Source organism: Macrobrachium nipponense, chromosome 11, assembly GCF_015104395.2.
Source record: "Macrobrachium nipponense isolate FS-2020 chromosome 11, ASM1510439v2, whole genome shotgun sequence".
Taxonomy (NCBI): Eukaryota; Metazoa; Arthropoda; class Malacostraca; order Decapoda; family Palaemonidae; genus Macrobrachium; species Macrobrachium nipponense.
Window position 1 is genome coordinate 26,876,899 of NC_061087.1, and position 21,818 is coordinate 26,898,716.

The following is a 21,818-nucleotide window of genomic DNA, read 5'->3' on the forward strand; positions in this document are numbered from 1 at the left end:
TCGAGGCGCCAGCAGACCCCTCTCACTGATAGCGACGCGTGGGATACTTTCGACATCTTGGCGTGCAGCTTCGAAAGTGCAGCACAGTGCCTGAAGGGCATCTACACTCTTAAATGTCTCACATGTCTGAAAAACATGCCTCTTTAATACAGGGTCACTGAGGCCTACCATTATTTTCCGCAACAGCATGTACTCTATTAAACACTCCCCGCATTTGGGACACTCAAAATCACAGTCGGTGGCCTTCTGAGCACACCTCGAAAAATAGTCGCTCACTAATTCCTCGCGCCCTTGTGCGAGGGCAAAGAATTCAGACCACTGAACTGCCTGATTCGACGACCGCAACACAATATTCCCGATGGCGTCCAGAGCCGCGTCTGGGGCGAGGGCATTCCATTTGGCATCTGAATACCGAGCGTCCAGTGCACGTTGCAACGCCGGTACACAGTTGAGCCTAATGTGCAGGACAACATCCTGCGGCGGGAACTTGTTAAGGTGAATCCAATACGTCATCGAACGTCTCCAGGATCTGAACGCTGCCGAAGACATTACCGCCTCACACTTCTCAGGGGCAGCAGAGACAGGAACTTTACCGGCACGTGCTCCTGAACCGGGAAGGGCATCCTGAAGGGAACGGATGGCACGCTGCTGGTCTGCAAATAACGTCTGTGCTTGCATGACGGCCTGTGACAAGGCCCTTGGCATTGCAGGTGAGGCACGCCTCGGCGTGGCCTGGGGTGGTCGACGTATCTGGGGCATGGTTGGTCCTTATCCTACTCACTGCGCCATGTTGGGTTTGCAATGACACAACGTCCTGGAGACTGGACTTTATTACAGGATACTCGGGAGCCAACTGACTCGCAACAGCGTATACAGAATTGGGCGCTGCTCGGCAGCGCATGGCCGAAGAACATATCGTACAAGTTCTAAGTAGATCTCTCCACAACCATCTTTGATGTCACAGATTTGAACATATTTAATGAAGTTAATGCACTAAGCTATTTGAAGCCCGCTGATCAAGTAACCACCTTGATACCACAGGTGCTAATCAGCTAAATGGAGTAATTAATTCTTCGTAGACAATTAACAACAAGTTAAATAAAAATATTTTTAATTAACTGAGCAGTCATCAAATTCTCCGTAAATTATTCGATATACAGCTTTATACCACATGTTTTCATTAGAATTGTGAATATAAGAATAAATTAACATTATTCTCATTCATATATTTTATAAGAATTTAAGTACTCGCCAATTTAATTGTATTACTTCAGTTTATTTCCACGGAAGTAAATGGCACGAATGATAAGAGTTAATAATAATTTTGCATCTTCATGGCAGGATTAACCTACCAAAAATTTTGTTCACTCCAACACAAATGTAAATAGCCTGATGAAAATGAATTGATTCTTTTTTAATTTTTTTAATAGTTTTATTTTGCCATTGGGTCAACAGTTCCAGCGTATCGTAATGAATGAAAATAGCAGATGAGAGAGACAGGTCCTTTCACTTTTAGTTCTCGTAAGACATTCCTTCGTGTGAATATTGAAGGCTGTGAGTTGCTGATGTGTAAAAGCGTTTTAAATATGAGAAATTGTGTATTGAAGCATTAACTGTGGTCGTATATTGCTTCTATATACCAAAGAGTATATTTTTAAAGGGAATATTTGTGAACAATTACCCAGGTTCATCTAAAGCGCGTTTAAGTTAAACGTGAAACTAAGTTACGAGTCTTCACCGTGTAACAGCTTTTACCATTCAAGAAACAGTGTTTTTAAACATTAATTATGGTCTGTTATGGCTTACATATATGAATATAATCCTATTTTTAACGAAAATATTCGTGAAAAATGACCGCTGCTCATCTAACTAAGTTCCCGATCTAAAACCATGTGTCATAAATAATCGTTTTCTGTCATGGAAGTTCGTTGACTCCTCGCTAGAGGTCGACTTCTTTACCTGCAAGAAATTTGTAGACACGTCTAGAGCCAAGTAAAAGCTTTATCTGGAGTATGACAGTTGATTCTACGTCACAGTAACGTTTAAAATCGACAAATATAGACATTATAAGACTTTACAAGTAATGATATCAGCGTTGATGAGGCAAAAGACTCCTTACAAAAGGTCACTTCGGAAAGAAACAAGAAACTTATAGACACGTTTAGCGCACACTAATAATTTCACTTGGAGTATGACAGTTGATTTCATGCTACGGTAACTATCAAAACGGACGAACACGGAAGTTACAACGCTTTACAATCAACTATTTCGATGCTAATGAGGGAAAACTGCTGCTTACAAAGGGGTCGTTTCTTGGGAGAGAGACATTACTTGCACGTGTAGTGCCTCTGTCTGCTGCTGTCAGTGTTTGTAAACACCAGAGAGATGGAGGAGGCAGACAGCGGCCAGCCGCCAGAGCCTGGCAAAAGGAAGGCCGCTGCTACTGCTACACTCAATATATCAAAGAAAAGCGGCACGCGTATGAAAAGAGTAAGTCTCGGCGCACAGGTCACCGAGGTCAAGGTCAGGCCCTAAGCCGAAATGAGGTCAAACCACCGGCGATAGGAGGTCGTCCTCGCTACGGGAAGATTTTTTCCCCAATCGCGTTTTATTTTAATTTGACCGTTAAGTTAATGGGATATTGACGTTTAACTTGGTTGGGTTTTGATGCTCCGTGATTTGGTTGGTCATTTCGGGGGTTACTCATTAACTGGGGACGAGAAATGACCGAAAATGTGGGGGGCCTGCTTGACGTGTCTTTCATAGGGTTATGCAAATGAGAGCGACTCAATCCGTACCTACCAATAGGCTAGTTCATTCATTTCTCAATGCGTCATTTCTCAAATTTTCATTTTGTCATTCATTTCTACGTATTTTTGTATCGATAATCAGGTTATACCTAGGTGGTAATCACGCCTAGTTTAAGGTTACCGTACTGTGACGTTCCTGACTGCCTACCCAGGACCATACGAAGCCTACCTAGGTACTACCTATAAATAAATTGGTCCACTGGAGGCAAGATACCTTTACATTATGGAGCCTACCTTAGGGTACACCACTACTTAAATTTTGTGGGGTATTACTATGCAAAGTAGAGAGAGAGGGATACCCATACCACTTCTAGGCTAGCTACTAGGCTAAGGGGTAGTCTATGCCAGTCTGTGTTCAGTGTTAAGTGTTACTTTTGGGGTGTTGTCCAGGAGGGGCGCAGCTCCTTATGTCAGGTTAGGAAGTTAGGTCGGGGCACAATGCACTAGGAAAGGTCAAGTTAGGGTCAGTTTGGTTAAGTTCTAGCCAGTGCCTGACCATGTCAGGACAGAAATTTAGGCCTGCTGATATGTTTGCTATGTTCGGCGTTAGTTTCGGGGCTAACTCTAGGCAATACTTCCACATGGACTGCAAGGAACGATCCTGCCATTACGAAATGGGTCGTCCAATGTATTGCGCAGTGTTTAGCACTAACCCCTGGGGGTTGTTACAATCGACCCCCAAAACATAACGGTAAATTCTTAATAAGCAACCCAAATACCATGGGAAACTGTAATTTCCAAAGAAATACCCGACGTGGAGTCATTACCCAGATCTACTTGTTTTCAGTATTCAGTGTTACTTTTGGGCGGTGCAGGTTGGACCAAACTTCCCCAGCCAGGTCAAGGCACTGCACCCTAAGTTAGGTTAGGTCAGGACACAGTAGTATTCTTAAAAAGGTTAATTTAATCCAGTTTTCACGGACATATTTTATACACCTACCTACTTTTCCGTACACTGCATCTGCTCCATTTTGTGGTTATTTACACTATGTGACAGTGTTGTTCTTATTACCCATAATCTATATATACTCTGTTTTTTCCATCTGTCCACCCACCTGTGGTGTTTGTGTATGGTAACACTGCGTCCTGGGCTTTAGATAGTTACGCTATGTGTAAGTATTAGGTAAATGAAAGGATATCTGGGTGTATATTTGCAACTGAAAAGTGTTTTGACAATTTACTGTATGCGAATTACACCGTTAATATTCGAAATAGGATATTATCATTATTGTTGTATGTAAGCTGCCTTATCGGGGTGGTGTATTTATTTAAGGGAAGGACGCAGTGTTACCATATGCAAACACCACAGGCGGGTGGACAGATGGAAAAAAACAGAGTAAGTTAGGTTATGCTACGGTAGGCTAAGTCTTGGGTATAGAACTCCCATAGACTGTTATCCCAGTCATTTGCAAGCCTTTTTCTTTCTTCTTAATAGTATATCCCAAAATTTTTAAGATAGCCTATATTAGATTTAGCCATAGTCCAATTTGACAAAAAATATGTAGTGAGAGTGCAATGGAAATGTAAAAAAAAAAAAAAATCCCTTTCATTCTCTCAGAATTCATGAAATAGGTGTTCTGATGTTGAACTTACATACCTGACACAGCCTATATCTTTAACATAGGTTTACCTTTAACCTATAGCACTGTAGGCTAGAGAAGATCAGGTTAGCGTGTAAATCTCTTATTACCATCCCAACATTGTATATGTGTGTGGATTAGGCTATGCAGTCACAGGGATTAGCATAATTGTAAATTAAACATTAGAAGTATGTAAGTTATGGTCTGTGCTTTTCAAGGGGCTGCCCTTTTATAAAAACTATACATTTTTTTGCATTATATGTTGAAAATTTTGAATAAACCATAGATTTTGCATTTTTGTATTAGAGTACGGCGTGTAGAAATTATAGAAATTAGATCATTCCATCTTAAGTGTTCATTGAGCTCTATAGTTTTTTTTTATTTTTTTCATTTTAAAAGGATCTGGGTTAGAGCAGTACAGTCACAGCTTACAGCTGTATGAATCATTTGGTATGGTACCATGTCAAATGTGAATATTAATTATGGTACCCTTGTGCTGTTATTCTTTGGTTGATGGTGTTAAAAAACTGAGTGCGTAGCTACTAAGTCGGCCGTTGGCGGAAAAGGATGGTAAAGTGTTTTAGTTGACCTGTGTACAGATCGAGTGATTATGAAACAACTTCTTTAGAGATAAAAAAAGCCAGCAGAAGGCCAGTATACCAGTACACACACTACAGTATTGTTGTGCTGTTTTATCATAATATTACAGAAAATGAGATGCCTGTGAATTACCCTGTATAAGTGATATGCACTCTGACAGATATGTCTCCAAGTGATTTATGGAATTGTAATTACAATATTTGCTGTAACACTCTCATAGGTTGGTGGATCATTTTCCATTGCCTTTGACATCTCCAGTGCATACAACAGTCAGGCATGAGGGTTCTTTAGCCAAATCTCCTGCATGTCTCCCATCCTAGTAAGCCCAACCCTTCTTCGTCTTTTTCTTTTTGATTTTCATGCCTGAGGAAGAAAAGGGTGATGAAATAACCCACCCATTGGCCTTTGATCTTGAAAAAAAGATATACACAAAAGAGACTACATTCATCTCATTTGCCACAGCTGACATCATCTGAGCAAATTGACCTGGAATGACAATGATGCACTCAATAACTTGGAGGAAATTGTTTCAGCCATGAAAATTTTTGAGATTTCAAATGTTTGGAAGTTTTCATATCAATTTTGTAAAACTATACGTACACTAAGCGGGTTTTAAAAAATATATGTTTACTTTCAGAATCATTTTCCTCCTAAGCTATTATAAATTTTAAAATAATTAAGCCTCTCTGCAGTTACAATAATACCAGAAAATAACTATGCCCAGATATAAGGATATTACTGTATACTAGCAAACATCATCTAGCTACAAACCATAGTTGTTCCGACACGGCATACAAACCTTCGGTCCTTTTACAATAGGAAGGTACTAGCGGCAGCTGGATAGGTCGTAAGCTTTCGAACAAGGGGTTCGGTAGTTAACTGCTTGTCCGACAGGCGCGCGCCGCAGCGACTGGGAGGTAAACAAATCACTTTTGCTTTCGGCCTCCTCGCAGTGGATGGACGTGTTGTTCGACGCTCTCTGCCCGCTTCTCGTCGTTTGCTTTCTGAGTATTTGGTTGTAATTGTGTATGAAAGAGTTATTGTAAGTACAATTATTCTCTTTTTTCATATTAATTGCTGCCTTCAATTATTGATTATGATGGAATCTCCTCGCCCCGCTACCCCACGGAGACTTTGCCCGTATCGAAGGCGTAAATGCGGGAAGTTCAGATCGTTCCCGGAGATTGACCCTCATATTTGTGTGCTCGGTGTCGGGGGCGCGAATGCACCGAGCCGAGCCCTGTGATGTGTGTATTGATTGGTCGGAGGCGCAGTGGACTTTGTATGAGGGCAGGAAGAAGCGAAGGCCTGCAAAGGAGTCGTCGGAAAGCTCTCCCGCGACTCCTTTGGTGACGGACACTTCGTCTTCTTTCCTGCCGCCCGCTCAACTTCCACGTCTCGCGCCTTCCCCTTCGGGGGGGGTTTCTAGGTCCTTCTCCTCTCCTGACGTGTCGAGTGTGGAGGAGGAGGGCGCTAGATACCCTGACGTAGAGTTGTACTCTGGGTCCTCTATCCGTTCGTCTTCGCGCGAACGGGTAGAGGATCCTTCTAATCACCACCCCCGACTTTGTTTTGCCTCCTCAGGTGCGGTTGCCGCGAAGGATGACCTCGGACAGGTGTGGGCACGTTGGGGCTGCAGGGCGTGCCGAGTGTCCAGGGGCTGCTCTATCACTCGCTGGCTCCGTGGCGGTCACCCATGCAACGGTCACGACCACCACCACGACCCTTACAACCCCTGGCTATGCTTCACCTCCTCACCTGGTGTACACCCAGCACGCGGTCTCTGTAACACCCACTACATCGGTGCAGGGGCCAGTCGCCGTAACTCGGGGGAGTGTGATGCGCCACCTGGTTTTTGCCGCCTGCTGCCGCGACCGGACTTCATGTGCCCGAAGAGCTCGCCCCTGGACCTCCCACCGGTACCTAGGATGTCTGTGCCGCTGGTTCGACCACCTGTACCGCCCACACAGTACTGCCGTACCTGCCGTGACCACCGCTGCTGTACCTGTACCTGCTCCTGCTGTCTCGTCTGCCGTTCCTGTGATGTTCGCACCTGCCGATGTTGTTCCTGTTCCTGGCGCCGCTGCTCCCGATGCTGGTCTGTTCGGACAGGTACGTCCGGGCCCTGTTGCTTCGGCAACAGCAGCCCCGGCTCCGTCCTGGATGACAGATCTGACGTCGGTCCTGGAGAGGTTGACGAAGAAGAAGAAGAAGAGGAGGAAGGTGTCGTCGTCGTCTTCATCGTCTTCTTCGTCGTCGTCGTCGTCTGCCGCCTCTTCCCCTTCTTCTTCTAAGGCTCCCCCGCCGAAGAAGCAAGAAGGTCGCCTCCCCCCCCCCTAAGAAGTCTCCTTCGGGAACTTCTAAGGGCCCGTCTCGCTCTGGTGAGACGGGGGGTTCTTCCGCTGGTCGCCCTGCTCCTTCGGGAGCAGGACCCGTCTCTTCTCCCCGCAAGGAAGAAGACTACGGGGACCAGAGGGGTGCCGGCTAACACCGGCACCTCCTCACCTGCTGTCAGTGGTTTCGGCCACAGCAGCAGGGTCCGGCTCGGCCGCTCGTTCGCGAGAGGTACCGAGTGTACGGTCGCCTACCAGCGACCGTGCAGCCAGGACCAGACCTCTGAGTCCGCTCAGCGTCAGGTTCACGGCACGGAGCGGAAGACTGGTGACAGCCGCTCACGCGACTCTCACCAGGCCAGCTCTCGCTCTCGCGGCGAGCAGCTGGCTACCCGGGCGGACGTGACGGTCCATGATCCGACCGGCCACGGGCTGAGGCTGGGAAGAGGTCCCCCCGTTCGCCGGCACCAGCCACGGCTGGTACCAGCGAACTGACGCACCGTGAGGATACGCACCGATCTCACCGTGACAGTGGAGCTCGCCGGTCGCCTGACCGTCGCTCTCACAGAGAGCGATCGGGTACGGCGACCAGCACCAGCTCCTCTGACACACGAGACCGGGGCCCGCTGTTCTCGGTCCAGCCGTTCTCCACAGCGAGACGGCTCGACTAGGTCTGCAGCTCGATCGCCACCGCGCGGGTTGGCGATCGCCTGCAGTCCTCCAAGCCCGCTGGTTCTACCAGCGAGCGAGGAGAGAGCGTCAGGTCTTCCTCTCCCATACCTTCAACCTCCCTTTCGGGGTTACACCGGGAGGGGCAGGTATTGAGGAGTGATCGTGAGGGGTGCGCCCCTCAGATCCCGCCACCGCGTCGTACGCACCAGGCTCGGTTCTCGGACCAGCCAGGTCGTACGCACAGGTGGTTGGAAGGCGGAGACGAGAGGGGGCTGTCGCTGCTCCTCTCCTTGAGGGAGGAGGGTCTCGGGAGGTGCTCCTGTTTGAGGGACTGGACGGTCCAACTCCGCAGGATGCAGTCACTCCTGAGATCCAGAGGAACTTTGCCGAGGTTATTGCGCTGATTCGTCAGCACAAGACCTCGGGGAAGGATCGAGTCGTTCTGGGGCGGAGAGGGAACCCAGACCGACGGTGGGTTTGCCGCGTTCGGAGCTTGCGGACTCAGTGCTGGACCAGGTTGAATCGCTTGTCCTCCGGACAAGACGGTTCGCTCAAGTCTGGCAGGTCGAGCAAGCTGCTTCACCTCCTCTGCTACGACAGCGGCGGTTTTTACGTGCCATCTGAAGACCCGATGCCGCCCAAACAGGTGAACCCGGAGTTAGCCAGGCTGACTCCGGGTGTGTCTCTGCAGCATCTCCTGTCCGAGAACCTGTGGTTCTCGCAGCAAGGAGGCACTCGGCCTGGAATCTACCGCCATGGCAGCTTTCCAGGACCGTCTCCTGGAGAGATCTGTGGTCCCTCACAGTATCTAAGGTCGCAGCCAACTCCGGGGGAATTTCTCCCGAAGATGACTCGGCCTTCAGGAGAATTTGCCAGTCTGGGGGAAGAGCCATCTCCTTCCTTGCCCACCAGACGGTGAACCTGTGGGCCAACCTGGTTCTCCGACGAAGGGACGCTGTCCTTACTCGGGTTTCCAGGGCGGCCGGGCCCGGGCGTGAAGCGGCGTTGGGACTTCGAAACGGACCTCTACGGAGTTCCACGTCTCTCTTCCCAGGAGAGATGGTGGACGCTGCGGTGGACAGACGGCGCACTGACGACAGTGACCGTCTGGTTCACCAGGCAGTCTCGAAGGCTTCTGGGCAGCCTCGGACTGCGGCCAAGTCTAAGAGCTCGGCTAGCGCTTCCCTCCGGGTCGGAAGGCTAAGACGGTTGCTGCGTCGAAGCCCCGGGGAATGACTCTGTCTTCTTCGACTTCTGGCAAGGGGAGCCGTAACCAGCCCTCCTCCCAGCCCTCCTCATCCCGTGGAGGCTCTGGGAAGAAGTCGAAGAAAGGGGGAAACGCTAGGGACGGCGTTCCCCCTCACCTGCTGCCGGAAGTGGGGGGGTGCCTGGCCAGCCATTGGGCAACTTGGCAGCGCTACGGGCGCCGAGACCTGGATTGTAGATGTCCTTCGGGAGGGATATCTATTTACCCTTCGAATCTCGGCCAACCCCTCACCTCCAACCCGGTCCAAACAGCAGTCGTACGTTCCAGGGTCATCGAAGGACGTAGCACTGAGACAGGAGATAAAGACCATGCTGAGCAAGAGAGCTGTAGAGATCGTCACGGATCAGTCACCGGGCTTTTACAGTCGACTCTTCCTGGTGGAAAAGTCTACGGGAGGCTGGCGCCCGGTGATAGATCTCTCTCCCCTGAACCGGTTTGTTCGCCAGACCCGGTTCACGATGGGGAACCGACGGCACGCTCGTGCTCGACTCCATCATGGGAGTAACGATTTCATGCTTTCAGTGGACTGAAGGATGCGTATTTCCAAATACCCATTCATCAGTCCTCCAGAAAGTACCTCCGCTTCATCTCGACGGGAGGACGGTGTACCAGTTCAGGGCACTGGTGCTTCGGTCTCTCAACCGCCACAGGTGTTCACGCGAGTGTTCACTCTGTGTCTGCTTGGGCCCATTCGCACGGGTTATACGTTCTGATGAGGTATCTCGACGATTGGTTAGTCCTGGCGAGCTCCCGCTCGCAGTTGCTACAGGACAGGGATCGACTGCTCGAGTTCTGTCGCGATCTGGGGATCGTGGTGAACTTCGAGAAGTCCGATCTCGAGCCCAAGCAGAGGATGAAGTACCTGGGTATGCTGATCGACACGGTAGCAGGGCGAGTCTTCCCCGCAGACTCGCGGATCAGCAGATTCAGGGAGGCAGCCAACCAGTTCCTGTCTCGGCGGAACAGGTAGCTCAGCGATGGCAAGTCGTGATCGGACACCTGTCGTCGCTCGAGAAGTTTAGTCCCCTCACGGGCGTCTTCACCTGCGGTCTCTTCAATGGAGACTAAAGGAGAGTTGGTCGCAGGCGACGGATCCCCCAAGCTTTCCAGTGTCACTGACACAGGAGGTGAGGCAGGACCTAGCCTGGTGGCTGGACGACAGGAACCTCTTAAGAGGAGTGCCTCTGCGCACTCCCCCCCCGGACATGCAGCTGTTCTCAGACGCATCGGACCGAGGGATGGGGCGCACACCTGGAGGAGTTGCTGACTTCAGGAGTGTGGGACGAGAACGACAAGCACCTTCACATCAATGTACTGGAACTCAAGGCAGCGTTTCTCGCTCTCCAAGAGTTTCAGGACCGCTTGATGGGACACTCAGTGGTGTTGATGTGCGACAACACCACGGTGGTGGCTTACGTCAACAAACAGGGGGGCCTAGTGTCTCTCCCGTTTGTACCAGTTGACTCGGCAGGTGCACGAGTGGGCTCAGGCACACTCAATAGAGCTGTCGGCACGCTACATTCCAGGGAAGAGGAATGTAGTAGCAGACACGCTCAGCCGTCGGGATCAGGTGATAGGGACCGAATGGTCTCTACACCAGGACGTGGCGGAAAGGCTCTTCGACCTGTGGGTCGACCAGTCGTGATCTGTTCGTCCACCCGGCACAACAGGAAGCTCCAGGTGTTCTTCTCGGCCGTGCCGGACCCATGGGCAGCTGCAGAGGACGCTCTTCAACACGTGGGCACACCTTCTTCGCCTATGCCTTTCCCCCAGTTCAGCCTGATTCGCAAGGTGATCAGTCGAGCACTGGTCACCCCGAATCTCAGGATGATCCTTGTGGTTACTCCCAATGGCCACAGGCCATTTTGGTATCCGGGACATGCTGCTCTTCTCGCAGGAGAAACGAGAGAGATTCCCCCTTGGCACAACCTTCTCGCCCAGCCACACGTCGAGGCGTGGAACCACCGAGCAGTTCCAGTCCCCTACGTCTTCACGGCTGGCTGTTATCCACCATCTCTTGGCGAACGAGAGGCTTTTCTCGTAGCGCAGAAACAGAGATGGCTGGAACGTCCGTCAGTCCTCTGCAGCTGTGTACCAGGGGAAGTGGGCCGTTCTTCTGTGGTTGGTGTCGTAGACGGGGTCTATCTCCTCAGAGCCACTCTTCAGCAGGTAGCGGATTTCCTCGTATTTTCTTCGCCGAGAGAATAAGCCTCCCTCTCAGTCCCCACAGTCAAAGGATACAGAGCCGCCTTGGCCCTCGTCCTGAAACTGAGGGGGTTGGACATCTCGAACTCGTTCGAGATCTCCTGCTTATGAGGAGCTTCGAAAGGTCTTGCCCCACCCAGGGAACTCAGCCCCTGCGTGGGGATGTGACTCTCGTCCTTAGGAGTTTGACTCGAACGCCGTTCGAGCCACTCCGGGAGTCGTCAGACAGGGATCTGACCCTCAAGACCCTCTTCTTGCTGGCCCTGGCATCGGCGAAGAGAGTAGGGGAACTTCATGGTCTTTCCTATGATGTACGCACTCCAGGGGATGGGGATCCGTGACGCTCGATTTCGTCCCGAACTTCGTTGCGAAGACTCAGAAAACCGTCGGTCCCTGACGACAGGTTCGAGTCATTCACGATTCCCTCCCTAATGGACTTCACCGATAATGATCGGATGAGATGCTGCTTTGTCCTGTGAGGGCGCTACGGCGCTATCTGAAGAGAACTCGACACCTCAGGCCTGAGTGTCGACGCTCTTCGTTAGCACCGGGGTCACCAAGAAAGAAGTATCCAAGAACACTCTTTCTTTCTGGCTGCGTGAGGTCATCAGGAGGGCGTATTGAGGCTGATGGTAGTGACGACATCCGTACGTCCCGTCCGAGAGCTCACGAAGTCAGAAGTATTGGCCCGTCGTTGGCGTCCGTAAAGAACTTCTCCGTGGCGCAGGTCCTGAAGGCAGGGGTCTGGTCTAACCAGACTACCTTTACGTCCTTCTACTTCCGGGGATATTGCCCACAGGTCCTTGGATACATTTTCCTTGGGACCCGTGGTGGCTGGCTCAACAAGTTGTGTAGCTAACCCAGACCCTCGCAGGCTGAACAGCATCGAGTCCTGGTGTGACTGTTGGATGGATGTGTGAGTGAGTGAGTGACTGGCTCTCTCTTCCCATCTTTTCCTTCCCCTCTACCTGTGGGCAGAGGGCCATGGTCGTCACTACGCTGGATGAGGACGAGATGCAGGTGAGCTATATGACAGAGCCCCATCCTATCCCTTTCACTAGGGATAGGAGCAGAATATCCACCACTTATTCCACCCACTTCCTTCTACAAGGGGGGAAGTGGAATGCCTACAAGAGTCAAACCCATGACTTTATATTTGCTCCTGTACAGGAACAAGTTCTTACATTGCTGGTACGAAGAGATACGCAGCCTCTCTCTTAGTACTCGGTCCAGAGGTTGACCATTGATCCTGCGGTGCACACCCCGATCAATCGGACAGAGGCTTGGATCCCTCCCTCGCTCTTACGACCAGGGAGGCTTCCAAGGTTGGGCGAACACCAGTCTGTTCACAAAAGACTCAGATTCCTCCCACCAAGAAGTGGAGTCTTCCTATTGTAAAAGGACCAAGAAGTTTGTATGCCGTGTCGGAACAAATGACAATTTGTCCAAAATTGCATTTTTTCCTAACTATACAAACCTGAGGTCCTTTTACACATAGCCCCACCTCATGCCACCCCTCACTCTGCAGTTTTTTGCTTGGGCCAAAAGCAAAAAAGTGATTTGTTACCTCCCAGTCGCGCGCGCGCGCCTGTCGGACAAGCAGTTAACTACCGAACCCCTTGTTCGAAAGCTTACGACCTATCCAGCTGCCGCTAGTACCTTCCTATTGTAAAAGGACCTCAGGTTTGTATAGTTAGGAAAAATGCAATTTTGGACAAATTGTCATATCTTTATTATATTACTACTGGTATAAGATATTAGCTTTAAGAAATTTAGCTTCTTAGATAAAAGGTGATCACTTTTACTGTAAAAGGTGATCACTTTTACTGCGAGCATCCTCCTTGGTCAGTAAATATGTCCATTCAGTACCAAGAGAGGGAGTAAAACTCAAATAATGATTCAGTATTAGTTGTCTCCCCATTTTTAAGTTGTGGCTATAGTTAGAGTAGTAGGTTTGTATCTCTGGAATTGAGGTGACTATTAGATGGCTATAATGTACCTTACATTAATTTTTTATTAATTTGTTTTCTGGTTTTCACGGAAGGTCTCGTCGATTTTGAGGAAAAAGCATGAATCCTTAACCGCAGAGGACAAGCGTGTACTAGAAGAAAATGCTGAACTTGTTGAACAATATAATAAAAGGTAGGTAGACTAATGCTTTTGGCTAAATGTAACACTGTGTGTTATGTTCATATCCAAGTATTTTGCCTTATGTCTTTATTCAAAGTACAGACCTCTTAGGTTACATCTACTAGTTCAAGTCACAGCCCTTGGGGATTGTGATATCCCCAATGAGAAAATGCCCTATCAATAACTTGACGTTCTTTACAGTACATCTTGTACTGCCAGGATGTGTATTAGCTTTCCTATTTATTCCAGCTCCATTCACAAATTTTGCATCTCTATAAAAGCTTCTGTCTAACAAACTGGTGCACCCAAAATAATAGTAAAGTCATATTGTAATTTCTAGGGTTATCCACATATTGTAACTGTAAAAGATAGAGTTGAAAGTAAGTTTTAGAAATGGATTTTATGGCATTCTATATTAAAATTTGTATCATTTCAGTTTATTCATTTACATTTCTTTTTCAGGAAAGAAAAGCGTGCAGTATGGCTGTCTCGCAAAACAGAACTGGAGGATTCCGCAGAGGAATTAGAGGAGAAGTGCAAACAGATGGCCCAGGTGATGAAATTAGTTTCATTCTTTTTTTAATATTTGTAGATCCTGTAGGATGAGTTCAGTGATATGTTTTGCTAATTTCATAGCATATCACTAAATATTGTTCTCTTGTAGATAAGGTATTTTATGCATCTGATCATGGCAATGATGCCTATACCTTATAAATGAATGTGTGCATCATATGAGTAATGAAAACTTTTCACACTTAAGGAAAGTCTTGAAAGAGGAAATATCTGTAGATAAAACAGAAAAACAGTCACTTCAACTTTCATTTTATAATAGCTTAATAAAAGTAGAGATCCCAGATAAAAGAACTGCCAGTTTCATCAGCAAAATGGCATCCCATTTATTTATACAGTCATGGCTGCTTAAAAAAGGGTTATGTTGTGTGAAATGCATCCTAATCTGATTTGAACTTTGGGTGAATATCTTTTAGTAGATTTCTACAAACCTAGATAGTACGGATTAGCCTAGGCCATTTGCATAGTTTCATCAACATGTAATATGTAGGTCTTTTGAAGTATTATGTCTATCAGAGCATACTTTCTTTACCTCGTTAAATGTAGCACCAAGAAAAAAATAAAAGTGATATATAGTATATACAAGCCAAATGTAAATAAAGAAATTCCAGAAAAGGAAGTTATCTGGGTTTCTTGGTGGCACATTCTAAAGGTGGCTTGGAGGTCTTATGTACATGTCACCTCGCAGATGATCCTGGAAATTTGCAGCCTTTTGGTGTTGAAACTTTAATGTTGATCTCGTACATTCTTTAGTAACTTTACATCACTCATATTTTGTACTCTCTTTTAGACAACAAAGCCTTTGAACAACCCTGTGTGAATTTATCAATTTTGATAAACTGCTTTGTTGTAATAGATACTTTGGATTTTCAGGCTATTCATGATGCTGAATTTCTTGTGGTTTATACTGGAGCGGGGATATCCACTGCAGCGTCCATCCCAGACTATCGAGGTCCTAATGGAATCTGGACTCTTCTACAGAAGGGTCAAGATATTGGGTGAGTTTTAATGCCCTTAGATCAGTGTAGCTTATTTTGTGTGGTGAATTTATTATTTTTCTGTATGTGATGGTCATTTTTCAGAATTTGGCCTGTTGTAATTTCTTAATTGGTTATTTTACAGATTTTAACAGGTATTCTATTCCAGTAATTTGGGAGGTTATATTTAAATTCATAGCTTGTGGGAAAAATATGTTTCAGCATTTACTTTACACTGTTACATAAATTGTTTATGTAAATAAACAAAGGTATTGCTATCTTAAAAATAAAAATTTATTTCATACGTCTTGAATTTCGTACTATTGTCATTAAATGCAACAAAATTATGATCGCTGAATAGAATCTGTCCTCTGATTACTATTATTTCAGGTAGGCTCTCGCGGTTAAATTTCATTATTTGAGATGAATCTTACCTACTGTTAAATTTAGCTATATCTCCCCGCCGATTAGGCGAGTCGGCATTCAAACAAAAAATTCAAATGGCTGCCCGGATGACTGTCTAGTTTACCTGTTCTCCACCTGGTGTGTTTTGAATGTTTTAGCTCTTGTCAGAATTCTCCTTGCCGCCATTGCGGCTAAACGATTGTTGGTATTCTATGAAGTTTGGCTGTTTTACACCTGTTTACAGTATTGTAATTTAATTTTCCTAGGATATCTTCCACCGGAAGTAAAACCAATAACCTCAGGCTATGTAGGAATGTTTTGGTGTAACCAGGATGGTGAAATTGGAAGTTGATCTACATTCCTTTGTACTGGCAGGGGTACAGAGTGTGATTTTGGAACTAGTACTAGATGTGAAGAATGTAGTTATTTGTTCTGAGAAATTTATGCCTGAATATGTCAGATATAGGAAGACTGGAACTAATAGATTGCAAGAGCAATTAGTTAGATCAGGACTTTAAACTGTCAGGCTATCCCTACTCAGACTAGGCATTTTAGTAGGCTAGTATTGACTTCCATTGTAGCTCCGCCTTCTGCTCCCCATTCGGTTCAGGAAAAGTGTAACGAGAAGTTAGAACATTAACCTATTTTAGTTCTAATACAATTTGAACTTAGTTCGTGACGGAAACGTTCCGAATCCCTCCAGTGTGCGCTCATTTTCACGTTCCGTTAGAAGTAAGGTGTTGGTACCCTCGTCTGTACGTAGCCCGAGCCTAGGACTGCCCTGCGACAGTTGGAAACGTCCGCTGCCAGGGAACCGGGTCGGTTCTCAGGACGATGGGATTCTGTGCCCTCCAATACCTACTTCGCCCTTTTCATGGTCTGAATATCGTTTAAAGCGTTCGCCAAAGGACCGTTAAAGAGTTCACATAAGGACCATTTCGGTAAGCGTTGATGCTCGCTCCATAGGCGCATTCTGGCGTCTTCAACACCTAGTTTGAGGTGTTAGCATGCATAGACTTAATAATATATGATATAGGTATAGACATTTTATTGAGATGATAATGTATCTGTAGCGAGTTTTACACATTTAGATATGTCGACTCGGTCAACTGTTTATCTCTCATGTTTTGGTTATTCTAAATTCATGTATGCTAGCATATTCCTTTTTCTTCGTAATGCTTGTGTTTGTTCTTTGCGTGATTCCTCTTCAGCTATCGGTAAATCTCTTACTACTGCCTCGATTAATGTTTCTCTTTCAAGTAGACACTGTAGTATCTAAAGTTCTCGCCGAGTTAGATATTCTAGGTTCAGAGAATTCTAACTGAGTTTCATATAGGAATGTTTTCAAGTATGTACAATCACTTTCAGACGAGGCGGGAGCGTTGTTGTAACTCCTCTCCACCGCCTCCCACTTTTGGCGCCTCGTTCTTTCTCCTCCTGTCGGTCGACTCGTGCAGACTGCGGACCAGGGTTCCCAGACATACGATAATTATCGTACAAGTATGGTAATTTGACCATCTGTACGATAAACTATTATTAATCAAAATATGATATTTTGAAGAGATTTAGTATGATAATTTGGTCTGAGACATCGGGGAACCCTGCTGTGGACATTGTTGACTCGTGTGAATGCAGTTGACTCGTGCTGACTTGGTCGAGTCCCGAGTCGCTTAAACTGTCTTGTTCTCAATGAGTCGTCGTGGATTCGATACAGCACTCAGCTGCTGTCACCTCTTATCCACAAGTGTCGCTTTTTGTCACCAAAGGTTGCGGAGAAAGAGCAATCCTTTAAGCTCTTTGTTTACCTCCTGTTGGCAGCTGTCTCCTCCCGTTGCCCGCTGACGGAAGAAGAGATTGAATGGAGTTGGAGGAACTCGTTAGGGCCTGTCGGCGTTTGTTGCCACAATACGCCTTGCTGTATCCTCATTTTGTTGAGGATAGAGGCCACATAGAGAATATATCTTAATTGTCTTAGCGTATTTTGGCTCGCACTAAATGATGGAGAAGAGAACCAATGCTTTCTCCAATTTGAGAGCATTTCGTAACTTTTCTCGTCCTCGGACACAATCTCCCTTTGTCTGCCTTGACTTGTCGTCTTGTCTTTTAAAGTCGCGAAGAGCCGAAGGCCAACTTTTGCTGTACAACGCTTATTGGTCCTTTAACTGTCCTTAATAGGAGGTTCATTTTCTTTCTCTTTCCTGTGGGGAAATGAACTTGAGACTGACAGACATGCAGATGGATTTTCAGTCTGCTTGAGTTATTACCTTTTATTTAAGTTGTCTCGTCTCTGCGACTTCTTAGGGAGGTGGAGACGCCAACCCAGCGGGAGTTTTAGCGAGGAAACAAGTAACTCATTTCTGATGCTGCAGGGCAATGTCCTCATGCTTATACTCACTCTGTTTGGAAGAAGTGAGAACACTTTTGCTTCCTGGCTGATTATGCAGCTCTGGATTATCTATTGGTAGTCTTATTTTATACCTTTTGGGGATAAGTGCAGATTCAGGTTTTGGGATATGGACAGTTGCAACCTCCTAACATGCATGGAGAGACTTGGGACCAGTATGTTATATGGTGGAGACAGTGAAGGTTAGTCGTGATTCTTTTTGGTTATCCTCCTCTGGTTTAATCTCCCTCTTACAGCCCATAAGTAATTGGAGATATTCTTAGACATTTGGAGACTGAATAACACTAAGTGTCTGCCCATATACTTGTTGGTTTTCTAACAGGGTTTTAGTGCCTTTCCAAAGAATGGTCATACATCCACAGTCATGCAAGTTCCTTCAAGAGGTTTTTACCAGAAGGTATTGCTGTTCTGTGCACTTTGTTTGGGTTAGTGTGCAGCCCTCTATAAGTTATGACAGGGACTTGTTGCCATTGGTAGATGGTGTCGACCTTAGGAGCAAGACACTTCTACCGAATCAGTGATTCAAGTTATCCCACTCTGTCAACAGTATTCCAAAGGCCAAGGACCTGTTGCTTCTTCTGGCCCAATTTCTATGCATTATATTGTTAATTCTTTATATCCCCTTCTTATCTAGTGATGTGGGGATGATAATTAATTAGGCATACTTCCTATGGTAAGGGCTTTTCCTCATTAGGAAACATGGCCTCACTGGTTATTTTCAGATAATCATGCTCAATTAATGTACAGTTTCAGCATAAGAATTACGACTTACAAATAACTTTCATTAAATTTGTATGTAATCCAAAACCAACTTTGGCTCCAGGACTGTAGAGGGACACTGTAACCAGGAATCGTCCATTTGGTTCTTAAACCTGAGTCCAAGTTTTGGTCTTTTCCCTCTGTCGTGCAACACAGAGTTTAACTAGTGTCATTACGCATTCATGCAACATAGAATGGTCAAACTACTCCTGGTAAAACTTTTTTTTTAGCTGTCAGGGCATTGGAAAGACATCAGGATGCTTAGCAGATTTATTCCCGGTCAGAAGCAAAGTCTTTGTGGGAAGTTTGCTGCTTTGAGTGAAATGAAACTACATATTGGTTTGATCATCCATTCTGTGGAAGGACAGTGTTTTAGCAATTGGGGATTTAGGAAGAACAAGTGCCTTGATATCCATAGGTTTGGCACTTGGTGTAGATTTAAGGAACACTCATTTCGTTTCCTAGCATGTAGGTGAACATGGACATCCAAATGATTACTACTACTTTGTTGGCCCTCAGGCTTGAGCAGTGGATGTTCCCTTAAATTTTGCCTAATTCAGACTCATAGGCCTGCCCCTTGTATCTACTCTGAATTCTATTGAGCAATTTCATGTTCAAGAATTGCTTAGTCTCCTGTAGAGCCCTTGTAGCCTCAGGACAAAACTTTTCAGAATTTCCAATGCTCTTGGTAGATGTCATATTCTTCCGTTGAGAAGAAATCAACTCTACTACACAATTCCATACACTTCCATTGACGTAGGCATCTCCTTAACTGCTTGGAGATGTTAGAATGTCTCCTCCCAATAATAAGATTTTCAAGTTATCATAGGATCTGTCCTTAATTTAAAACTGCCATGGCCTGGGGTCAGAAGCAGTGGTCTGTGGGTTTCTGAGGGTACCATTCTGGAGGAATTTTCAGCACCTGGAACCTTGTAGACTTCAATGTTTTCTGTTTAGAGGAGATAAGACTTTTCACTGTCTACTTCCAAAGTTATCGCTCCATACGTACTTTCCTCGGCATTGCATCAAGTACTCTTAGATCTTGCTGAGGACCAGCACTGTAAGGTGTTGAGATTGAAGCCCCTTCATCTCTATATCAGTCTCTCTGGAGTGTAGATGCGGGTCTAAACTTTATCTGAATTTACTGTAAAACCTTTTGTTTAGCAGTGGTTAATAAGTGAATTTACTGTCAGCACCCTTCTTTAAACTGGTGTAAAGGAAATGCTATTTTAGCTTTCTGCCTTAGAGCTGAGGGTGATGTTAAGGCTATGCTTTACAGTTCCCTGTAAGAATTCCAATTTAAACCGGGGGGGGGGGGGGGGGGGGGGGGGGGGGGGGTCCCTGGGGGGGGGGGGGGGGGGGGGAACTTCTCTATCCTGTTGGACATTTAATTTAAAAGGTTAAACCTAGAACATTTTTATCATCCTTTTTAGAGACCTTGAACATCTTTGTCAAAGGTAAATGCTGGAAGAGGCAAAGTTAACCTTTTTGGTTTTGTGGTTTTAGAAAAACCAGATGTGTGGTCAAGGTTAGCCTGGAAAGAGGCAAATCAAAACCTTTGTGTGTGATTAGAAACTGGCTGTCTGCCAATGGTTAAGCTTAAGGCAAAGTTAACTTTTTGTTTTGTGCTTTTAGAAAACCTAGAATGTATTTGTGAAGGTTAAGCCTGGAAGAGGCAAAGTTAACCTTTTGTGTTGTGATTTTTAGAAACTTATAACACCTCTGCCAATGGTTAAACTCGAAGGCAAAGTTAACTTTTGTTTTGTGGTTTTAGAAAACCTAGATGTATTTGTGAAGGTTAAGCCTGGAAGAGGCAAAGTTAACCTTTTGTATTATGAATTTTAGTAACTTTGTCAAGGAACACAAGGTCCTCTGTGACATAATGGATAGGCTAGTGCATGAGATCTAGCTCCATATCTTCTACCTTATTGAAGTTAAGCATTCATAATGTGAGCAGCAGTTGCAACTTCATTTAGTGTTAAGTCAATTTGTCGCACCAGAATAGGATTGATGTGTCACAGTAGAAAGTACAATTCAGTTTTTGCCCGAGCACTACCCTAAGTATACAGAATTGTATTTGAAAACAGTAAAGCCCTTAATCCACTACTAGTAGTGGGTAGTCTTTTCCTAAACCGAAAAAGAGCAATTTTTTAGGCTCTTTTGTTTAAATCCCAGGTTTTAATATTTTGGGGAGCGTGAAGGTACAAATTTCGTATAGGAGCATACCTTTATATTGTAAAGGTATTCATTTTAAGTGACTGTTGTTTGATAGGGCTTCTGGACCCAGGCACAGGGGTCCCTCATACCGCTTGCGTTTCATGCTGGCTGAATCGAAGCTGTTTTCTCCGCAAGGCTGCTCTTTGCTGCATACGTATGAGAGCCTTGCTTCCTGAATGGAATCCAACTTCTGGTGGTAGTAAAATCCACTAAGGATTCCAGATCAGGTGAGAATGTTTTGGGTTTCGTATAAGAAACCTTTAGCTCGAATGGCTGAGCGGAATTTTGTCTAGCTGCACTACCCACCATCCTCTTCTTAACCCTCTTACGCCGAAGCCCTAAAAATAAAAACGTCTCCCGTATGCCGGGCCCGGTTTGGAGTGAGCGCGGAAGTGGAAAAAATAATTTTTTCAAAAAATTACAGCGCGCGTACTTTTGAAGATTAAGAGTTCATTTTTGGCTCCTTTTTTTTGTCATTGCCTGAAGTTTAGAATGCAACCATCAGAAATGAAAAATAATATCATTATCATATGTAAAAATAATGCGATATATGGTAGCGAAAAAAAAAATTCATACATAATTGTATTCAAATCACGCTGTGCAGAAAACGGTCAAAGCTAACCAGTTACTTTTTTTTGCGTTGTATTGTACACTAAATTGCGATCATTTTGATATATAATACATTGTAAAACAATAAAAGCAACACCGGGAAAAATATATCACAAAATGATGTACGAATCGTAACGCGCGGACGCAAAAAAAATATTTTTTTCAAAAATTCATCGTAAATCACAATATTGTTCTAGAGACTTCCAATTTGTTTTCAAAAATTAAGACAAATGATTGAATATTATGATACTGCAAAAGAGTTTTAGATTAAAATTGCAGA

General features: G+C 45.7%; 1 protein-coding gene across 1 annotated transcript in view; it reads left to right on the forward strand.

The window, feature by feature from the left end:
* The first annotated feature begins 2,372 nt into the window (after positions 1 to 2,372).
* The window catches only part of LOC135199202 (dentin sialophosphoprotein-like), a 39,878-nt gene continuing 20,432 nt past the window's right edge, over positions 2,373 to 21,818 (forward strand). Inside the window, exons 1-4 of the mRNA XM_064227103.1 lie at positions 2,373 to 2,490; positions 13,512 to 13,609; positions 14,060 to 14,150; positions 15,041 to 15,165. Of these exons, the coding sequence (XP_064083173.1) occupies positions 2,386 to 2,490; positions 13,512 to 13,609; positions 14,060 to 14,150; positions 15,041 to 15,165 (419 nt within the window). The 5' untranslated portion in view covers positions 2,373 to 2,385. The remainder of the gene's footprint in view (positions 2,491 to 13,511; positions 13,610 to 14,059; positions 14,151 to 15,040; positions 15,166 to 21,818) is intronic.